General features: G+C 44.9%; 1 protein-coding gene across 1 annotated transcript; it reads left to right on the forward strand.

Annotated features, from left to right (window-relative positions):
- Positions 1-634: 634 nt before the first annotated feature.
- Positions 635-16248, forward strand: slc7a5 (solute carrier family 7 member 5). Its single transcript, XM_076106606.1, has 10 exons — positions 635-1433; positions 3342-3467; positions 9960-10065; positions 10271-10315; positions 10435-10558; positions 11583-11686; positions 11827-11923; positions 12142-12291; positions 14173-14350; positions 14460-16248. The coding sequence occupies exons 1-10, from the start codon at positions 857-859 to the stop codon at positions 14513-14515; spliced, it is 1563 nt and encodes a 520-aa protein (XP_075962721.1). The 5' UTR covers positions 635-856; the 3' UTR covers positions 14516-16248.
- Positions 16249-18134: the final 1886 nt, after the last annotated feature.

Here is an 18134-nt window from a genome sequence, read left to right on the forward strand (position 1 = left end):
TTAATCTGGTGTACAGGCCATGGGTTTGTATAGGGCGGTTTAGCTGAACTGGTTAATCCAATTTGCCTGCAGGTGTGAGAATGGTTGCCTGTCTACACACAGATCTGTGTTAACCTGCCCAGGGCGTGCCCTGCCTCTAACCAGGGGGATGCCGAAATATGCTTCAGTCCCCTGTAGCCCCGATGGTGATGTGTTTGATTTAATGATGACAAACTCTCAAAACTGATGGGAACATGGTAAAATCAAAAAGTGGGCTAGAATTCTGATAATAGGGTGGTATTTCACTTTTCATATCGAACGCAATGTTCAACCCAGGGTCAGAGGCTCTCACAGACAGAACACTATAATACCAGTCCAGCTGGTTTGGGTGCCTGGCTGGGTGGGAAAAAGTGCTTCCATATTGTTTTATGCAGAGATGATGCCATAAAGACAGCGTCTACTGGGGTCCATCAACCTCAGATCACTGGGAGGTGGTGGTGGTGGTGGGGGTGAGGTGTAGCACAGAGAGATGTAGAACCACCTTCCGCCGCTAGAGTGCGGAAAAGGTGCAAAAGTGATGCAGGGATGATGATGAGGAGGAGACGCCGAACCAGAAGCAGGGGCTGGCCTTGACGGAGGAGGGCCACATGCCAATTGTCATAGTAGTTTCGCACGCGGATAGAGTAGAGGTACCAGAAGGCACGCCGCTCTGACTCTCACAAGCAGACTCACCGCGGACTCCTCGTGGTTGAGCCCGGCCGGCATCAGACCACGCACTGGACGGACAGAGAGAGGACGGAGAGAGCCGGCAAAGCGAGAAGCTTTGTGTGTCCCCCACACCGTGCTAGTGTGACGGAAGAGGAAACTAGAGCCAACGATGTCGGGGTTAAAAAAGAGAACCTCTAACTCCTCTGCGGAAAGGGAAGAGGACAAGCAAGTCACGGAAAAGATGCTGTCCCCGCCGGGCGGCGTCGGGGAGAAGGGGGACCAGGGCGGAGCGCCGGGAGGCGACCCCAACAACGCCGCCGCCGCGGGAGAGGGAGGGATCGTCCTGAAAAAGAACATCACCCTGTTAAACGGCGTGGCCCTCATCGTGGGCACCATCATCGGCTCGGGCATATTCGTCACGCCGTCCGGCGTGGTGAAGGAGGCCGGCTCGGTGGGTCTGTCCCTGGTGGTGTGGACGGTGTGCGGGGTGTTCTCCACGGTGGGAGCGCTCTGCTACGCGGAGCTGGGGACCACCATCACCAAGTCCGGCGGGGACTACGCCTACATTCTGGAGGTGTACGGCTCCCTGGTGGCTTTCCTCAAACTCTGGATCGAGTTGCTCATCATCCGGCCGTCCTCGCAGTACATCGTCGCCTACGTGTTCGCCACCTACCTCCTCAAGCCCCTGTTCCCCGTGTGCCCGGTGCCGGAGGAAGGGGCCAAACTCGTGGCCTGCCTCTGCATCCGTGAGTATGCGAGCCGAGCCACGTTGCCCCCCCGCGGATGATGCAACTTTGAGGTGTTGCTTTGTTTAATACAAACAGCTTAAATTAAACTTCCTGTGTGTGTGTGTGTGTGTGTGTGTGTGTGTGTGTGTGTGTGTGTTAGTTCTGACACAGACAGATTAGATTGATTTACCGACTCGCATAGGTTTTGCACTAGAAAGCGCCGGTGTGCGATACCTTACGGTGCACGTGTGATGCCGTTGAGAGACGCACTTCAACACATATGTCCACCCACGCGTGCAGCCTCAAAGAAGAGTGGCGTACAATTGTCGCGTTCTTACATCAGCCCCTTGATGACAAAGGATGCTCGCGCGCATCACCAGCTAATTGTCTCGTTAAATTACACCCATTAGGAGTAGTAATTTCATTTTCTTATACGTGCTATTTTTTTGTTATTTATATGTAGTGATATGTTATATTTTTCCATATTTATGGAATAATGATAATCATTTTTATTTGACTGTCTATGACTTTCAAAACTAAGAAACAACGACGCTAAAATATGCTATTATTGTGTATTATACGTTGTGGCCTACTTAATTATTATTGCATCTTTCTCTTTGAAGAATAAATAGGCCTTAAAAAATACAATTTGTTGCTAGTATATATATTTTGTATGTGTAAAACAGTAAAATAAGTATGCAAATTAGACTAAATGCTATGAAGAAACATGTCATACATTTAATATCACTCAAAGCCCCCCCCCTCGCTTCAAGTCACACACTGCGTCTGTATCTGAATATATGCTGCCACTTGACATAGTGTATATGAATGTGTGTGTGTGTGCTGCCAGCTAGTAACCCTAACACCTAATCTTCAGATTGACTGAAGGCTAAATCCTGACTGAGGCCACATGACAAAGCCGTAGACTGAGAGGGCTCAGTTGTGTGTGTACGTGTACGTGTGTGTATGTGTACGTGTACGTGTACGTGTACGTGTGTGTACGTGTACGTGTATAGGCACGTGTATAGGCAGTGGGGTGGTCAGGGTCATGGTGAGCCTGAGAGCCAAATCTCCATGCACACAAACACACATCCATCTACAGCCCCGTCGGTCTATTTTGGTGAGAGTTATCGTTCCATTTGACCTGTTTCTCTGGGAATTTGAAATTGTGTAACCGAGATCGAGGTATTTCTGTGTGTTCGCTTGCGCACGTGCGTATGTTTTGTGCATGCATATACAGACACGCACATGCACACATTTGCCCACATAACAGCCAGCTGTGTATGTGCATGCCTGTGTGAATGTTTGTGTGCATCTACTGTACTCAGGCTCCCTCTCCCCTTTGTCGTGGTCTCTTTAACACAGAGCCTCATTGTGCTCCGTCTCGTCTTTCTGTCGTGGCCCCCGACCTGATTTAGGAGCTTTGAAGGGAACTTGCTGCTTTGGTTAATCACTTTTAATGGGGTCCAGGGTTCAGGGGGCTGCTTCAACAACCCCATGAGTGTGCGTGCGCAGGTGGTTACCATCACTCACACATGTGTAAAATCAAAGAGGGGTGTATAGAGGGAAGTGTTTATTCAACCAATCTGCGGATTCCTCTTCAGCTCCCAGCATGCTTTTAGAGCCGCACACACACACACACACACACACACACACACACACACACACACACACACACACACACTGGCATGCACGCTTCTACACAATCTCAAATTTGAGTACAAAATGAAAGAGGGTTTCGGGGAAACACTGTTAAAAGCGACTAAAAACGGCTGCAGAAAAGTCAATTGTTTGTGTACCCAATGAAAAAATCCTCTGTTGCATAATAGACTGAGTGAAGCACCACGTGGAATTCAGAGAGCTACTTCTCAAGGATGCCACTTACTGTCTCTCTCTCTGTCTCTCTCTCTCTCTCTGTCTTTGCAGTCTTGTTGACCTTTGTGAACTGCTACAGTGTGAAGGCGGCCACCAGAGTGCAGGACATCTTTGCCGCGGGCAAGCTGCTGGCTCTTGGGATGATCATCATCATCGGCTTCGTCAAGATCGGACAAGGTACCTCGCACAGGCACATACTTCACAAGGTTCCGTCCGAGGGTCATGAACGTCTTCAATGGCCATATATGCAACCCATAAGCTGTGTGCATCAGCACCATAATGAAATGAAATAAGCATGTTGAGTTCAATATCATTTATCGAATTTCTAAATAATTTCAAATATCTTGTCATTCAAAAAAAATAAAAAGTGTGATATTAGTATAAAAAAAGAGCCATACTTCTCTGTCCTACTGGCAAGGGACCTTTTTATACAATTTGTTCTACTTGTCTGGCAACATTATTAATTAGTCAGCAATCAGCATTTTATCATAAAATCAGCATACCAACAAGTACACATGTGAGTATGCATGTATGCAAGTTTCAGGCAGACGTTTCTATTAAGAGGCAAAAGGCCTCACCACCTGTCCTACATAGGAGCAAGACACACAGACTTTATTGTTGTTTTTGAGTCTCTTTCTGGTTGATACGTGTCTCTTTGAGTGAGAATTAGTAGATTTTTAAGCCCCTGGGCCTGTGCCCGGGAAGGCTGTTCAATAATCCATCCGTGGATTTAGGCAACAAACTGACCAGGTTTTGACCAAGTTTAGGAAAAGATCGTGGTTTGGGTTAAAAGTATACCACTTCTGGTATAAATTCTTGAAGACTAATTTCTCCTATGTGTGATAAAAGTACAAACCGTGAGGGGTTAATTCCGCTCTGCAAATAGTTTGTTAATGCAGATTCCATGGGATTCCAGGGAAGGAGCATCCCATAGACAGACATTCTCATGCTCTGATGGGGAATACTAAACTGAAATGAGTTAATTGAAGGCATTTATTTCAAGCTTACAGAAAAATCCGTCAGATTGTTTTTTGTTGTTTGCAATTTGTTTCTGTGAAGCTAATTTGACCGAGACAACCATAATCTCGTATGCAAAACACGATTGCTCAAAAGCCTAAATTTTAATTTGTGTTGCGCCGCTTCTGAGATATCTGATCAAATTCCTGCAGCGTGTTTGAAATTAACTTTGTTTTGTCCACCTGCTGCTTTGGCTGGCGGATTCCAAAATCGACCCAATCTGCATTTGGCTGGTGGCTAATTTCCAACCCTTCTGACCAAAGTAAATCTGGAGTGGAAGCGGAGTAGCCGGTGTTTAGCTCCCCGGAGTCGGGCCCGAAGCCTCATTAAGGCCACAGGATGTTGTGAAGTGTAGCCAAAGACGGGAGGACGGCACGGAGACCGGACAATGGCCCTCGAGCAGAACACAGCTCCTTTCATTGGAAATCTATTTATTGGCTGCAAGACGTCCGAGTCACGCAAACACTCAAAACAGTCCGTGCGACCCTAGGAGGGACTTGTGTCCCATTCACTTGTAGTCATCAGACCATTGAAGGGTGTTTTTTTTTTTTTTCAAGAAGGTATAGTGTTGTGACTATCGCAGACAGGAAGTGAGCTCAAGAAATCAAACTCTGCCTTCTAGAGGAAAGAACCAAGACTTTGGGGGTTTATTGGGTCCATGTATATAGAAAATCCAATACATGGGAAGTCAACAAGTCCGTTTGTTGAACCTGAATGACTCGGCGTGAGACGTGAGATTGAATATTATCACAAAGCAAATAGTGTTGTCGATTTTGTTTTTTCTCTCAAAAGACATCTCTCTTTGAGCAACGAAGGTGAAATATCACTGAGTTTACAGTGAGGTGGAGGTCTCAGAGACTGACAGGTGCTTGTGGAGCTCACCTTTGACCTCCTCACCCGTTGTCCTGACACCTAACATTGACTCTAGCCGGCTTTGAAAATCAGCAGTTTTGTCACTTTAACTTGAAGTGCAACACCAAACCTACAGTTTTTAGAGGTTAAAGCATCTAAAACCATCTAGAAAATTAGCTAAACAACCAAAACGTGTTAAAGTGCTGAATACAATTTAGAATTGGAATCAATTTTTTTTTGCATGATATGATCATATGTCTGTAAAAAAGAATTGGACGTAGCCTCCGGGTCTGAAAAGTGAACCTTAAGCCTTAACTTTACATTCTCTCTAATGGCCATCAGGGGGAGACGCCTCTGTTTGCAAAAAAAAAGTCTGATTGTATAGAAGTCTAAGAGAAAATGATGTTTGGTGAAACTATGTGACAGTAAGACCAACTTTTACCTTGTTGCTGGAACGTGATGCTGCCCTCATTATGTCACCAGGATCAAACAAATCAAGACAAAAGTTGTAGATTATTGATTGAAAAGTCAGATCGAAGTTTAGTCCTTCATCACACACACACACACAGTGGGTTGTTTGTGCGTAGGTCACAGGTCTCGGATCAGCTGACTGGTGGGCAAACAGGCCCTCAACACTGTCTGGAATTGTTCACAAGTGGACCAGAAAGATAGATGAAGCGGAGGGAGGGGGCCAGAGAGAGGCAAAGGTGGGTGTGAAAGAGGGGGAGAGAGAGGTTATATACAGAGAGAGAGTGGAAGAGGTACAGTATGTGGGTTGTTCACTGGCAGAGATCAGCTGCAGAGGGTTCAGGGACCACAGATAAAAGTTAAACCTGCTGCTACATATGTATGGAGCATTGTCCGGTCCAAAAAAACAAAAACAAAAAAGGATTTCTGTAAAAGTGTTTTGGGACATCACAGCAGGTCCTCTCTTCTCCTTTGGGTAAAAAAAGAGCAACTTTAGAAGTTGGATAGATTGACTTTATTGTCCACCTCAGTGGAAGTATGTCTTCAGCCAAGAAGGTACATGTAATACTCGTAAGACAACACACCATTACAAACATACAAACATACAATAGTGCAAATCATGCATCAGTAGCTGTAGAAGTTTTCTCATGGCTGGCAGGTTTATCGAGTTTTAAAAAGTGACGTCCTGTGCTTGGGACACTTTCCAAATAAAGGAAATGAACTCATTCTTTGAGTCGCCCCCTCAATCCACGTGAACACAATGCAAACCCTGCCCGTCTAATAGCCGCTCAGGTGTGCAGCTGCAGAGTGAAGAGTAATTCTACTCATTTGTAACTCTCGTCCTTTTGCTGTGCTACTTCGGTTGCCCGTGTTTAGCCCCCGCAGAAATCCTAAATCTTTTTAACGGCAGCCCTTTTCATCACAGCGCCTCTAATAACTGTTTATCTGAGACACCTCGGATTACCTAGATCCAGACAAAGACGGAGCGCGTGGCTGCGATTACATCAACACAATCACTGCGACGGGGCGTCTTCGCTGCGGCCCTCACTGGCTGTTGGAAGGGGAGGTTATTGAGTGATTTATAGGTGTTTTAAGAGTGCACATTTATTGTAATAACCAAGCCATCTGATTCAGAAAGCGACACATAATACAGGCTGTTTACTGGGCATTGAATTTCTGAAATAAGTGCATCATGTGGAGAAGTGAATTGACCGGAAAAGTGGGGGAATTTAAGTAATGGGTGCTGTTACAGGAATAATTAACAAGTCATTCTGCCTATATTTAATTAGATGGCGGTTGTGAAATGGTGCAACTCTTATTTTGCGTTATCAGGTAGAGATGCAGTAGTTTCTGTCTCGTCATCATGGTGATGTTGTTTGTGTGTGTTCGTTGAGCTCTGAGGCTCATAAGGTCAGAGTCTGCTGGCGTCTCGGATTAGAGGACGGTGTGATCTGATTAGCAGCAGTAAAGCCGCTGGAAGGCAAACACTCACAGAGACGGATCTCTTGTTGACCAGCAGCTACGTAAACTTCCATCTGATTTACTTTATGGTTTCTTCAGGCCACCTGATTCTCACCTTCTTGTTGTCCTTAACCTCATCCACAGCCTCTTTGAACCGAAAGCAAACTCGGTCACTGCCAAGCACGCGTAGCCTCGAGGCCGCGACACAACGAAACAATATCAAAGATCTAGCAGCGTGTGCCTTGGCCAAAAAGTTCTTATTGAACACACAGAAAGACTACAGCCAACGGCCTCCTAGCAGGACGTAACCCTCCGTGCCAGCATCGTCAATAAAAAAAAGAGGACACCGGAAGACCGAGGATTGCGGATGCACAAGCCGTTGTTATGATGCGTTCATGGAACAAAGCAGGGTTTTCACGAAACTCTCGCTCACCACTTAGCCCCGTGCCGTTGGAACGATCAGGTGACATGAAGATTAAAAAAATAAGAGTGTTTTGTGTGTGCCCCCTTGCCTTTAACTATTCGCCTGTTTTTCTCATTTCGTTTCTCCTCTCGTGCACCAATTTGTGTGCTGGAAAGCCGCCAAAAAGTACCAACAGTGCAGCGCAAAAACCAGGGCTACAAACATGTTGAAAACACACACCGCACTGCTTTTTTTATGTTGAAAATACTTGATTTTTGCAGTTTGCATTTTTTCGTCTGGTTTTTCTTGCAAGACAACCACAGAATGCTAAAAGTTAACTGCAGTTGGTAAAGTGTTCTACTTCAGTCAACACAAAAGGACCGTTTCTCAGTTCATCAAATTGGACGATGGGGGGGGGGGAGAAACCCTAATGACGTTGGGATCATTAGGACAAAAAAAGGATTGTTAAAAAAAAATAAGCAGTTCAGGAATCCAGTTTTCTTTCAGAGAGTTAGACAAGAAGATCGACACCACTCTCTGCGAGAAGTAGGACGCGAGAGCCACGCGCTTATTAGCCTAGCTTAGCATAAAGACTTGAAGCATTTGGAGACGGCTAGCCCAGCTTAAATTTAAGTAAACAGTCACTTTACTTTTTTAATGCAAATTGACTTTAAGTGATTCAATTCTATTTAACCCCATTATTAAACCAGACCTAATTTAAATTCTCTAGCGGTAGGAATCAGGTTTTCTCTCATTCAGTCTTTGTTGGTACGTCTGCACCGTTTGATTGTGTGTGTGTTCTGGGTGGTGCATGCATATTTTATTCCGTGTGTGTGTGTCTCACTTTCACTGCCTGGCACTGGTATCATGTGACCGGCTGAGTGTTTCCTGACCAGTGTTGTGGAAAGTGATCTGGGAGCAACAGAAGAAGGAATAAACCCGTAAATTGCAGTGCAAGAGTAGAATTAACACACAGAGAGTTGTTGGAGGACATGTTTGTTCGTCTGCCACAAATTATTTTCTATGCAACTCTTAATGAGTCTTCCACTCATAAAAGTAAGTCAGTGATGATTCAGACATGAGCACAATATCAAGCTGTAAAGGTTAGGAACAAATAAGGTGTTCCTCTGAGCTCAAGCCTCGCTGATGTTCAGATCATGTGTTCGGTTGTGCGTGCGCGCGTCTGTCCACGGCTAATCTCTATTTGACCTATCAGCTGGATATTTGTTGTACTCAGTTATGACTGTATGCTCTCTAGTAGGATCTCTAGTGGCAGTTTTATACCATCATTGACACAGCCTTACCAAGTCTGTTGTATGCCACATGGTGGCCTTTTTCATGGCTCATAAATAATCTATCGATCATTTTGAACCAGAACATCTGCAGATTAATTCCATACCCGATATGTTATAATCCACTAAAGTTTGGAGCCATAAGAGATAAATGAATCCACGCTTTTGTTACCCTCGCCTCCATCTGCACTCTACTGAGTGGACTTTTCTAGCTGTATAATGAAAATGTTGGATGTTGGCTGTTGGTTAGACGAAACAAGACATTTGAAGAGAACGCCTTGGATTATCAGCGGACACCCAACACCTCACACCAATCTGGCTTTTGAAGACTCCTCAATTCAATTACTTCAACCCAACTGATGGAAACCTTTTTTTATGCTTCATTGAACGAGTTGAAACAACCACGAGGAACCTCAGTTATTGACCCGAGCTTAGAAAGGGTGCAGACCAGGACCCAGAGACCCCCGGCCTACAGCTCCCCTGTCAGGCTGGTATGTAGAGCAGCGCTGACCAGGCTCGGCAACGGGACCTCAGGACGCACATCGGGGCAGTTAGCCAAACGGAGTGCGCTGTAATCGGGCGCTTCCCACGCTACACGCCGGCTTAGAGCTAACCCTCCCATTTACCAACACTGCCCCAGGCTGTTGGTTTAGCAACCGTCGCTGTGTCTGAGAATGTGTGTGCGCGTTGTGGGGAGCTGCTCCGTCCGGAATGTGGCCGGCAGCAAATCTGGAGTTCAGAGGAGATGGGGGGCTGTGTCCAAAATGTCCTAAATCCGGAAAAAAAACAGCTGATAAATTGAAGTTGGATAGTAATACCCTCGCATCCCTCGACGACTGCTGCCCTGCCCTCGAGCAAGGCAACAAAGCTTTCCTCCGTCTGTCCTGCAATGCCGTGGGTCGATTCCACTGTCTGGGTCACTTATTGACTGTCTCAGCCCATCTTAAATCCGTCACATTCTGGAGTCGCTCCCTGATCCACAGACGGAGACAGGTTTAAGCCGAGGCTTTGTGATGCGTGTTGGGCAACCGCAGGTTTATTTCGTTTATTGTTCCGCTTTTTGGGGTTCTGCAGACTGACTGGTAAACTCGCCTGCGGTAATGCAATAATGCAGACAGGTGGATTTAATTTTTTTTTGGTCCTAACCCACTTCTTTTTCCTTGTTTCTTTCTCCAGGTGGCGTAGACCGTCTCCTTCCAGAAAATTCCTTCGAGGGGTCCAGATATGAGTTTGGCAGCTTGGGGATGTCGCTCTACAGCGGCCTGTTTGCTTACGGTGGCTGGTGAGTTCACGCATCGACCTATCTGTGTCACTCACTGTCCACTCTGCTATTTAGGATCAGGCGAATGCTGAGGTCGGGACCCCTCATGGTGGAAGGATGGAAACGAACAGCATGAATCATTACTTTGGATTGCTTTCAGTTTTTTATACAGTGTGCATTGTATCTGTTTCGCTACATACGATGTCTCTGCCTCTTCTGCTCACAGGAACTACTTGAATTTGGTCACTGAGGAGATGATTGAGCCTTTCAAGTGAGTGTTGACGAGCAACTTGTACTCGTTTCATGATAAAATACGGACTTGTTTGCAGGGGAGCGAGCGATCGATCGTCTGTAACTAAGAATGTGTGTGTGTGTGTGCGTCTCCCTCAGAAACCTTCCCCGCGCCATTATCATCTCTCTGCCCATAGTGACGGTCGTGTACGTTCTGACCAACCTGGCCTATTTCACCACCCTCTCCCCCGAGCAGATGCTCGCCTCAGAGGCCGTGGCCGTGGTGAGTACACACACACACACACACACACACACACATTACTTTATTTTCGTGTGAAAGGTGAAAGGCGCCAAATACGGTCAATACATTTTTGCTGTTGGGGTGGTTTCTAATCATAGGATTAGATAAATTTATTGATCCACACCAGGGAATTTCGGTTGTTGCAGCAGCACAAAGACAGCGATACTACAGATAAACAGGAAGTAAAAGAAAGAAATGAAAAAGAGGTGTATATATATTAAAAGATGAAAATATAAATACTATACAAGAGCATATGGAGACAAAATAGCATGGTAAAGTGACAGTTGTTTGATCTGATATAATAGCGTCAAGTCCATGTTAGCAGTGTACACCAGGCTGATGATATGATTAAGTAATGGTGCTTAGTGTTTGTCTGTATTAATATAGAGATCTAATATGAGTATAATGCAAAACAATCTGTAATGTAATACAGTATAATATAGTAAATTATGATATGAGATATAGTATAAGGGGAAAGGTAGGAATATAATATTACATAACAGCAACACTATGGTGTAGAACAGCAATATAGGATACCATGAAATAGAATGTCAAATATAAAAACAGTACAGTATAATAAAATACGGATGAGTATAGTAGAATATGTATCTATATCTCAACATGTACATAGCAGAGTATACTGTCTGATAATCCAGCAGTACAACAGTGCAGCTCTTTGGCTTCCCTCTGGATATGCTATAGTTGTATAATGTATAGACGTATAATATATATAAGCTCAACAAGTCTTTACACTGCTACCCTTTGAGGGAAAAACACAGAAAGCCATCATAGCTTTTATTTAACCCTCCTCTGTCTGAGTATGAACACAAAGAGCAATTTATTTTATTAGACAGGAGTCGATTGCACAAATAAAGAAACTGTGTGAAGCCATTGTCGATGCTGCTCCACTTCCTGGTGGGACTGGCCCTGCTTTGCTACTCAACGTGACTTATTATGGTTATCTATAATGTGTGTGTGTGTGTGTGTGTGTGTGTTTGTCCTGCAGGATTTTGGTAACAGCCACCTGGGTCCGATGGCGTGGATCATCCCTGTGTTTGTAGGCCTGTCCTGCTTCGGATCGGTCAACGGCTCGCTGTTCACATCATCCAGGTAAAACACACACACACAAGAAAAGAAGAACCCAGAAACAAATAAGTACATTAGACTATCTATAGATGTTTGTAGAAATGGTGAGAGCTCAAAAAGGTTTGTGTTTATACACGGCATCCATGTCTTTCCTCCACTCTCAGGTTATTCTTCGTGGGTTCCCGGGAGGGTCACCTGCCCAGTCTGCTGTCAATGATCCACCCCACCCTGCTGACCCCGCTGCCCTCACTTATATTCACTGTATGTCCTCCTATTTTCTAATTCACAGTACGCTAAAACACAGATGTCTTTGCCGAATAAATCTTTTTTTAAATCAGAAGGGAACTGATTTACAGTAATGAAGTATTAGGATAATGCTGCTGTTGGATCTGTGTAGATATAAAGCAACAGCAATGTTTTAACGGAAACAAAGGACTGTTGGTTCTCACACCCAATCACTTCTCTCTCGTTCCCGCCAGTGCCTGATGACGCTGCTCTACGCCTTCTCCAACGACATCTTCTCCGTCATAAACTTCTTCAGCTTCTTCAACTGGCTCTGCATCGCCTTGGCAATCGTCGGGATGATGTGGCTCCGCTATAAGAAGCCGGAGATGGAGCGGCCAATCAAGGTGAGCCAAACTTGATTAAAAAAAACTTTCTGATGATGATCGTAGAGGGGCACGGACAAGACAGTCGGAGACGTGTGGACATGAGAGTCTCACTTGGTCTTTGTCGCCATCAACTCCCACTCGAGTTAGCTTTGGCAGCAGGAAGTGTTTCTTCTTTGTCTCACGCGAAGAGAAAAAGATCCATTCAGCAGAGCTCGGATGAATAGAGACTGATCGCAGATTAAAGGACAGAACAGAAGCTGGATGCTTGTCAGCTGGATGCTTGTGTGTGTGTGTGTGTGTGTGTGTGTGTGTGTGTGTGTGTGTGTGTGTGTGTGTGTGTGTGTGTGTGTGTGTGTGTGTGTGTGTGTGTGTGTGTGTGTGTGTGTGTGTGTGTGTGTGTGTGTGTGTGTGTGTGTGTGTGTGTGTGTGTGTGTGTGTGTGTGTGTGTAAGGAAGCGCACCATGCCTCCTGACTAGTCCAGTTGCTGCAGGACTCAGTAAAACACAGAGCGCCATTGTTGCACTTTGTTTGCATGCGAGTTGTATGCCAGTGTGCGATGCTGTATGTGTGCGATGCTGTATGTGTGTATGCGTGTACATCCTACATAGTGGGGACCAACAAGTTTTTAACCACAAAGTGAGGACAGTTTAGGAAAGTGAGGACATTTTGGCCTGTTCGAGGGTTAGGACTTGGTTTTAAGATTCAGGTTAGAATAAGGTTTAGGTAAGGGTTGTGGGCAGGCATTTAGTTGTGATGGTCAGGCTAAGGGGCTAGGGAAGGCATTATGGAGTCCTCCCAAAGGTAAGAGCACATGGATGTGTGTGTGGGCATCCCTAGAGCCTGATGGTTGCCATGACTCTGCTCATCCATCCACTTGCACAACGTTGTGTTTCGGTCAGAGGCAGAGTCTGTCAGGGCAGTGAAGTGAAAGAGGCAGATAGATATATTGGCCCAGTTCTCTCTCTGTGTGTGTGTGTGTGTGTGTGTGAGAGACTGGTGGGACAGTGGTGGCACTGTCTCTCCGCTGACCTCCATCCCTCTCTTTCACTCTCCCACTCTATTTCTTTCTCCTTTCTTTGTCTTGTCACATTCCTGCTGTTCAACACATCTGAAGCAGAGAATCACGCAGTTACATTTACTACCTCTTTTGGTCAACGGATACCGTTCATCGGCAACCCGGTAGATGCACGCTACCTTAAGTTCACGGTCAGTCTACATGGCCTAAAGCATGTGGTCACTTGAATATACCGCTCATTAGTGGTTGTTGACGGCCATTAATCTGCTGCTATAACAACCTATTAGGACCTGGTTGTAGGACCCCCCCCCCCCCCCCCCCCCCTAATTTGGCTTACAGGAGCATTAGTGAAGTCCAACACTGATGGGCAATGAGGCCTGGCTCACAGTTGGCGCTGCAGTTCATCCAATGGATGGATTTATTGTGGCTGAGGTCAAGTTCTTCCACATCAAACTCAGAAGACAGAGTCTTTATGGACCCGGCTTTGTGCTCGCGATGGGCATTGTCATGGCGACACAGAAAAGGGCCTTTTCCCACTGTTGTGTTGTTGTTTGGGAACACGCTATTATCTAAGATATCATTGTACATCCCTCCTGTAACTGTACACCACTCAAATACTCCCTTCCGCTTACGTCACAGTACAGAAGCTAAAGATGCTCCAACTTTAGGAAAATAACTTTAAGAAAATAACTGTAAGGAAGGCGATCGGTGGAGCCTTTTTAGAGATTCTGTTTAAAAACCCTAAGCGTAAAGAAAAAACAGTCTCCGACTCGTAGCCACGATGCAAAAGATATTCAATAATTCACCAATGTTTCCTTTTCAGGGTAAAGTGTTAAAGTGTTTTAAAGTCCCCCCCCCCCCCCCCCCGTCTCTTTTGCCTGCAGGTGAATATTCTGCTGCCCTTGAGCTTTGTGCTCGCCTGCCTCTTCCTCATCATCGTCTCCATCTGGAAGACCCCAGTGGAGTGCGCGATTGGCTTCGGCATCATTGCGACGGGAGTTCCCGTCTACTTTATCGGCGTGCGTTGGCAGAGCAAACCCAAGTGGATGCTGCACGGAATCTGTGAGTACGACGGCCGTCCTGTCACGCCATTTGAGTTTCGGGAGAACGTCACGTGACATTGCGTTTAATCACCACTCTGTGTGTGTGTGTGTGTGTGTGTGTTTTACAGTCTCGACCACGGCCTTGTGTCAGAAGATGATGGAGGTGGTGCCGCAGGCGACCTAAGAGGCCTTTACAGCATATTGGGCTGCACAAACGGTGACCTCTGGGATCTGATATCACAGCTGATGAAGCTTGACCCACCCCCCTCCCCTCCCCTCTCCTCTCTCTCTCTCACACATACACACACAGTCTGCAGGGTACTGATAAGGACCTGATGAAGACAGAAACATGCAGGCGACTGAAGCTACCACGTCTAAGCGCTCTTCAACCGCTTATATTTTGTTTCTTATGGACACTTTTTAGTCACTAACTATCCTTTGTAGGTCGTAATGTGTTTGTTTTTTTATGATGCATTTCAATTAACTGTTTTTTTTAATTTTACTGTTGTTTTTTTGTTGGTTGTGAATAGGTTCATGTAAAGTATCATCCCTCATCTGAAAAATGTTGTATTTAGCAAGTTGTGCCGTAGGTGGCAAATGTATGAAGGCGTTGCCGTCGGCTGGGGCATTAGTTGTCGCTGGAGTCAGAGGCTGCAAACAGCTGTGTCTCTCAAGTCTAAAAAAAAAAAGTTGGCGTTAAAAGATATCGGATATTGGAAACCTTTGGTCCCGCAGTCGTTACAATCCTTGAGCGCTTTTAGTGGAGAGCCTTGCGCTGTCGGTCGGTGTAAATGCCCGAGAACACTCAAAGTCTTGTCTGTTGAGTCTGTGTTGTTTGTCGCCCAGCGTGGTTTTAAAGCAGACGATGCTGCTAAAGGAAGAGAGTCAAGTTGATTGAAGACCTTGGTGTGTTAGAGATGTTTTTTTGTTTTCTCATTTTTTACAGCTAACTGAATCCCCCAGAGAAAGGAGGAAAAACTACAGATAGGAGTTCAACTTTTCTGCTCAGCCATGTTTTTCTTCAAAGCCTGCTTGCATTACGTCTCTAAAACAGTGCCGACCAGTCGACTGATGTCTCTTCGCAGGATTCCTGGGTTTTAGAGTTTGAATTGCTCTTTAAATCATCATGCGGTCAGTAGAGTGACGGAGCTGAAGACACTAGTATGGGGAATTTGTATGAGGACCATCACTGAAAAGTGGGTCTAAATTCAATTTATGGGCTATTTTTCTGTTTGTTTTTACTTTCTGGGTCAGCGATCTCAGTCGGGGATCAATGTCTCTCAGCGCGCTGAGCCCGGCTCGCAGAGCGTCATTAAATACGTCTTCACACTGTGGGACAATGTTTCAGACTACACACTAATAAAGCCGTTACAGAGCGCCAGACAGAGAGACTCGATGCTCTTCACATGTAAACGTTTCACTGTTCAACATCTACGTCCTCTGTAATGTCCCGTCACATTTAGTTCTATGTGGGTGTGCGTTTTGAAGTACAATAGGAGCACATTGTCAGATAACGGCATGAACAGTTTTTTTATTTTTCATTCAAATGTTTTGTTTTTACTTTTCCAAACACACAGCGACAGTTACATAAAAATTAAAAAGTCAGTATTGTTATATTAACGTCGACCCTCCTAGCAACAGGCCGAGATGGCAGCGCTGTCTAACAGCGTGGCGGCTGTAGTTGTTGCCATAGAGACGGCGGCGGTGGATGCGGGAGGGGTTAATGTGTATATGTATGAGGTAGGGCCTTTCTAACACTCCAGCCATCGCACAGAGCAGATGGGTGAACTAACCCTGAATAGGACTGTAGAAAGTTTATTTATTTATTTTTAGGTTGTTTATTGTTATTAGTCCCTCTAATTTGTTTAAGGGGCATTTTATGCAAAATGCTTTAAAAATAAATTAGGTTTTTTTCCACTTTTGTTTTGGTCTCATTTGTTCTCTTTTTATTGTTTATAATAGTTATTTAGCCCCATTTATCATCACCCCAAAAGAATACACAACCTGGTGATGGTTTTGACTTTGGTTTTATTTTTAGTTAAAGCTGCTCTCGATAGCTGCTCATTGATTTGGCTTCGTGTCCCGCAAATGTACCGTTTCAGTCCACCTAATGCTTGTTTTCAAGTGAGGGGAAAAAAACTGATAAAAGTTAGCAACCAGCTGGTGAACGTGGTGGAATGTTTTTCAGCTCAAAAGCTAGATGTTTCCCTCAGGAACAAAAAAAAAACGGAACTGAAAGTAGCATTGTGGCCAGAAACAAAACAAACGGAACTGAAAGTAGTATTGAGGTGGCCAGAAACAGGAGTCTACATGAATGCTGGCGTTGTATCTGCTTTATGTTGAAATAGGCAATACTTCACAAGCAGTTTATACTTCTGTCAGTGTTTTGCTTACAGCTAGTTGTGCTGCCCCCAAGTGTACAGAAAAGAGAATACAGGTTTGAGGCAGACGGAGGTGAATACTTTATACTACGAACTTTAAGTAAGTAGGAAATTACAATGACGGCACTCATTGTTAGACATATTAATATCGAGATTCTTACATTGAGCATAAAAATAATTTTTATCTCCAACTTCTTTATGGATTTAACAAATTCAATAAAATCATTAAGGATTCACCAGTATATTTAATAATAAAGTGTACATCCAGTGTACATTTTACTCTGAAAAATCTATATATTAGGTATTCCACACGTCATGGGAGCACTGGGATTTATTGTTGTCACCGCTGGTGTAACGTTTAGTGGACAGTCTAGACACACGCTGCACAATATAGAGATGAGATGACCTACATTGTGACGGTTTAACCCTTAATTGCTTTCGCCAAAAGCTTCGCCACAGGAAAAGGGAGTTGAAGCAATAATGGGGCCTGCTCTGAGGCTTACTCTCTTTTATGGAACTTCAGCTGTGCCAAAGATAACATTAACTAGAGCTACAATGTCACTCATTTGGCACTTTGAGTCCTGCAACCTTGGATTTGTGCCTCCAGCGGTTTTCTTTGACTGGCTTCTGGAGAAACATCTTCATTGTCCTTCGCCTATACGTCTGCCACTGTTTGTCTTTTTTTTTAAAATTCTATTTGCCATAGGCGGGTGTAACGTTACAGTGCGATTACCGCAATGAATATGTAAAAAAGCAGTAGGCTGAGAACAAGAGGAAGGAAGAGGTTTCAGACATGACTTCACCCACAAACAGTACGATGTAGTTGTAATATATGGCTCTTGTGAAATCAATGTTTTTTTTCCCCTCTTTTTGCAGTGTGCAGACGTAACACTATGTATACAGCTGTTACTATGTCACCTTTGTACCTGTGTTGAATTGCCTCTAATCCAGCTCTGTAGCTGCCACAGCACAGGCGGGAAAGATGCGTGCTTCAACTGTAGAGCGAGGAAGATTGTCCCCCCCCCCCCCTCACTATGCTGTGTGTCTGCTAAGTGCTTCTTTGTTCTTCTTCAAGGCCTTACTCTGCCTTCGCATGCTTCTCTCACACTCCTCCTTTTCTGGTAGCAAAGTGTTGCTGCTCGGGTACTTCAGCATCCATCAAAGACTCGCAGGCAGTCGCAAATTCCTGCATCCCATTTCTGCTCCCACTTGTAGGTTGTAACTGAATGGATGTGTGATGCCAGGCCTTGGAACTCGAACTGCGCAGATTGTGACAGGGACATTTTCCTCTAGCCCTATGGCACTGTGGTTTCTGCCTAAACGCTGCTTGTTCCGCATCCATTATGAGTTTTGTAGTACAACATGATAATTTTTAAAAACTTGTAAAAGTAACTTTTTACTTGTGCAATGGCTGCTTTTGTA

This window comes from Anarhichas minor, unplaced genomic scaffold, assembly GCF_050575085.1.
Source record: "Anarhichas minor isolate MPS153535 unplaced genomic scaffold, ASM5057508v1 ptg000034l, whole genome shotgun sequence".
Classification (NCBI taxonomy): Eukaryota; Metazoa; Chordata; class Actinopteri; order Perciformes; family Anarhichadidae; genus Anarhichas; species Anarhichas minor.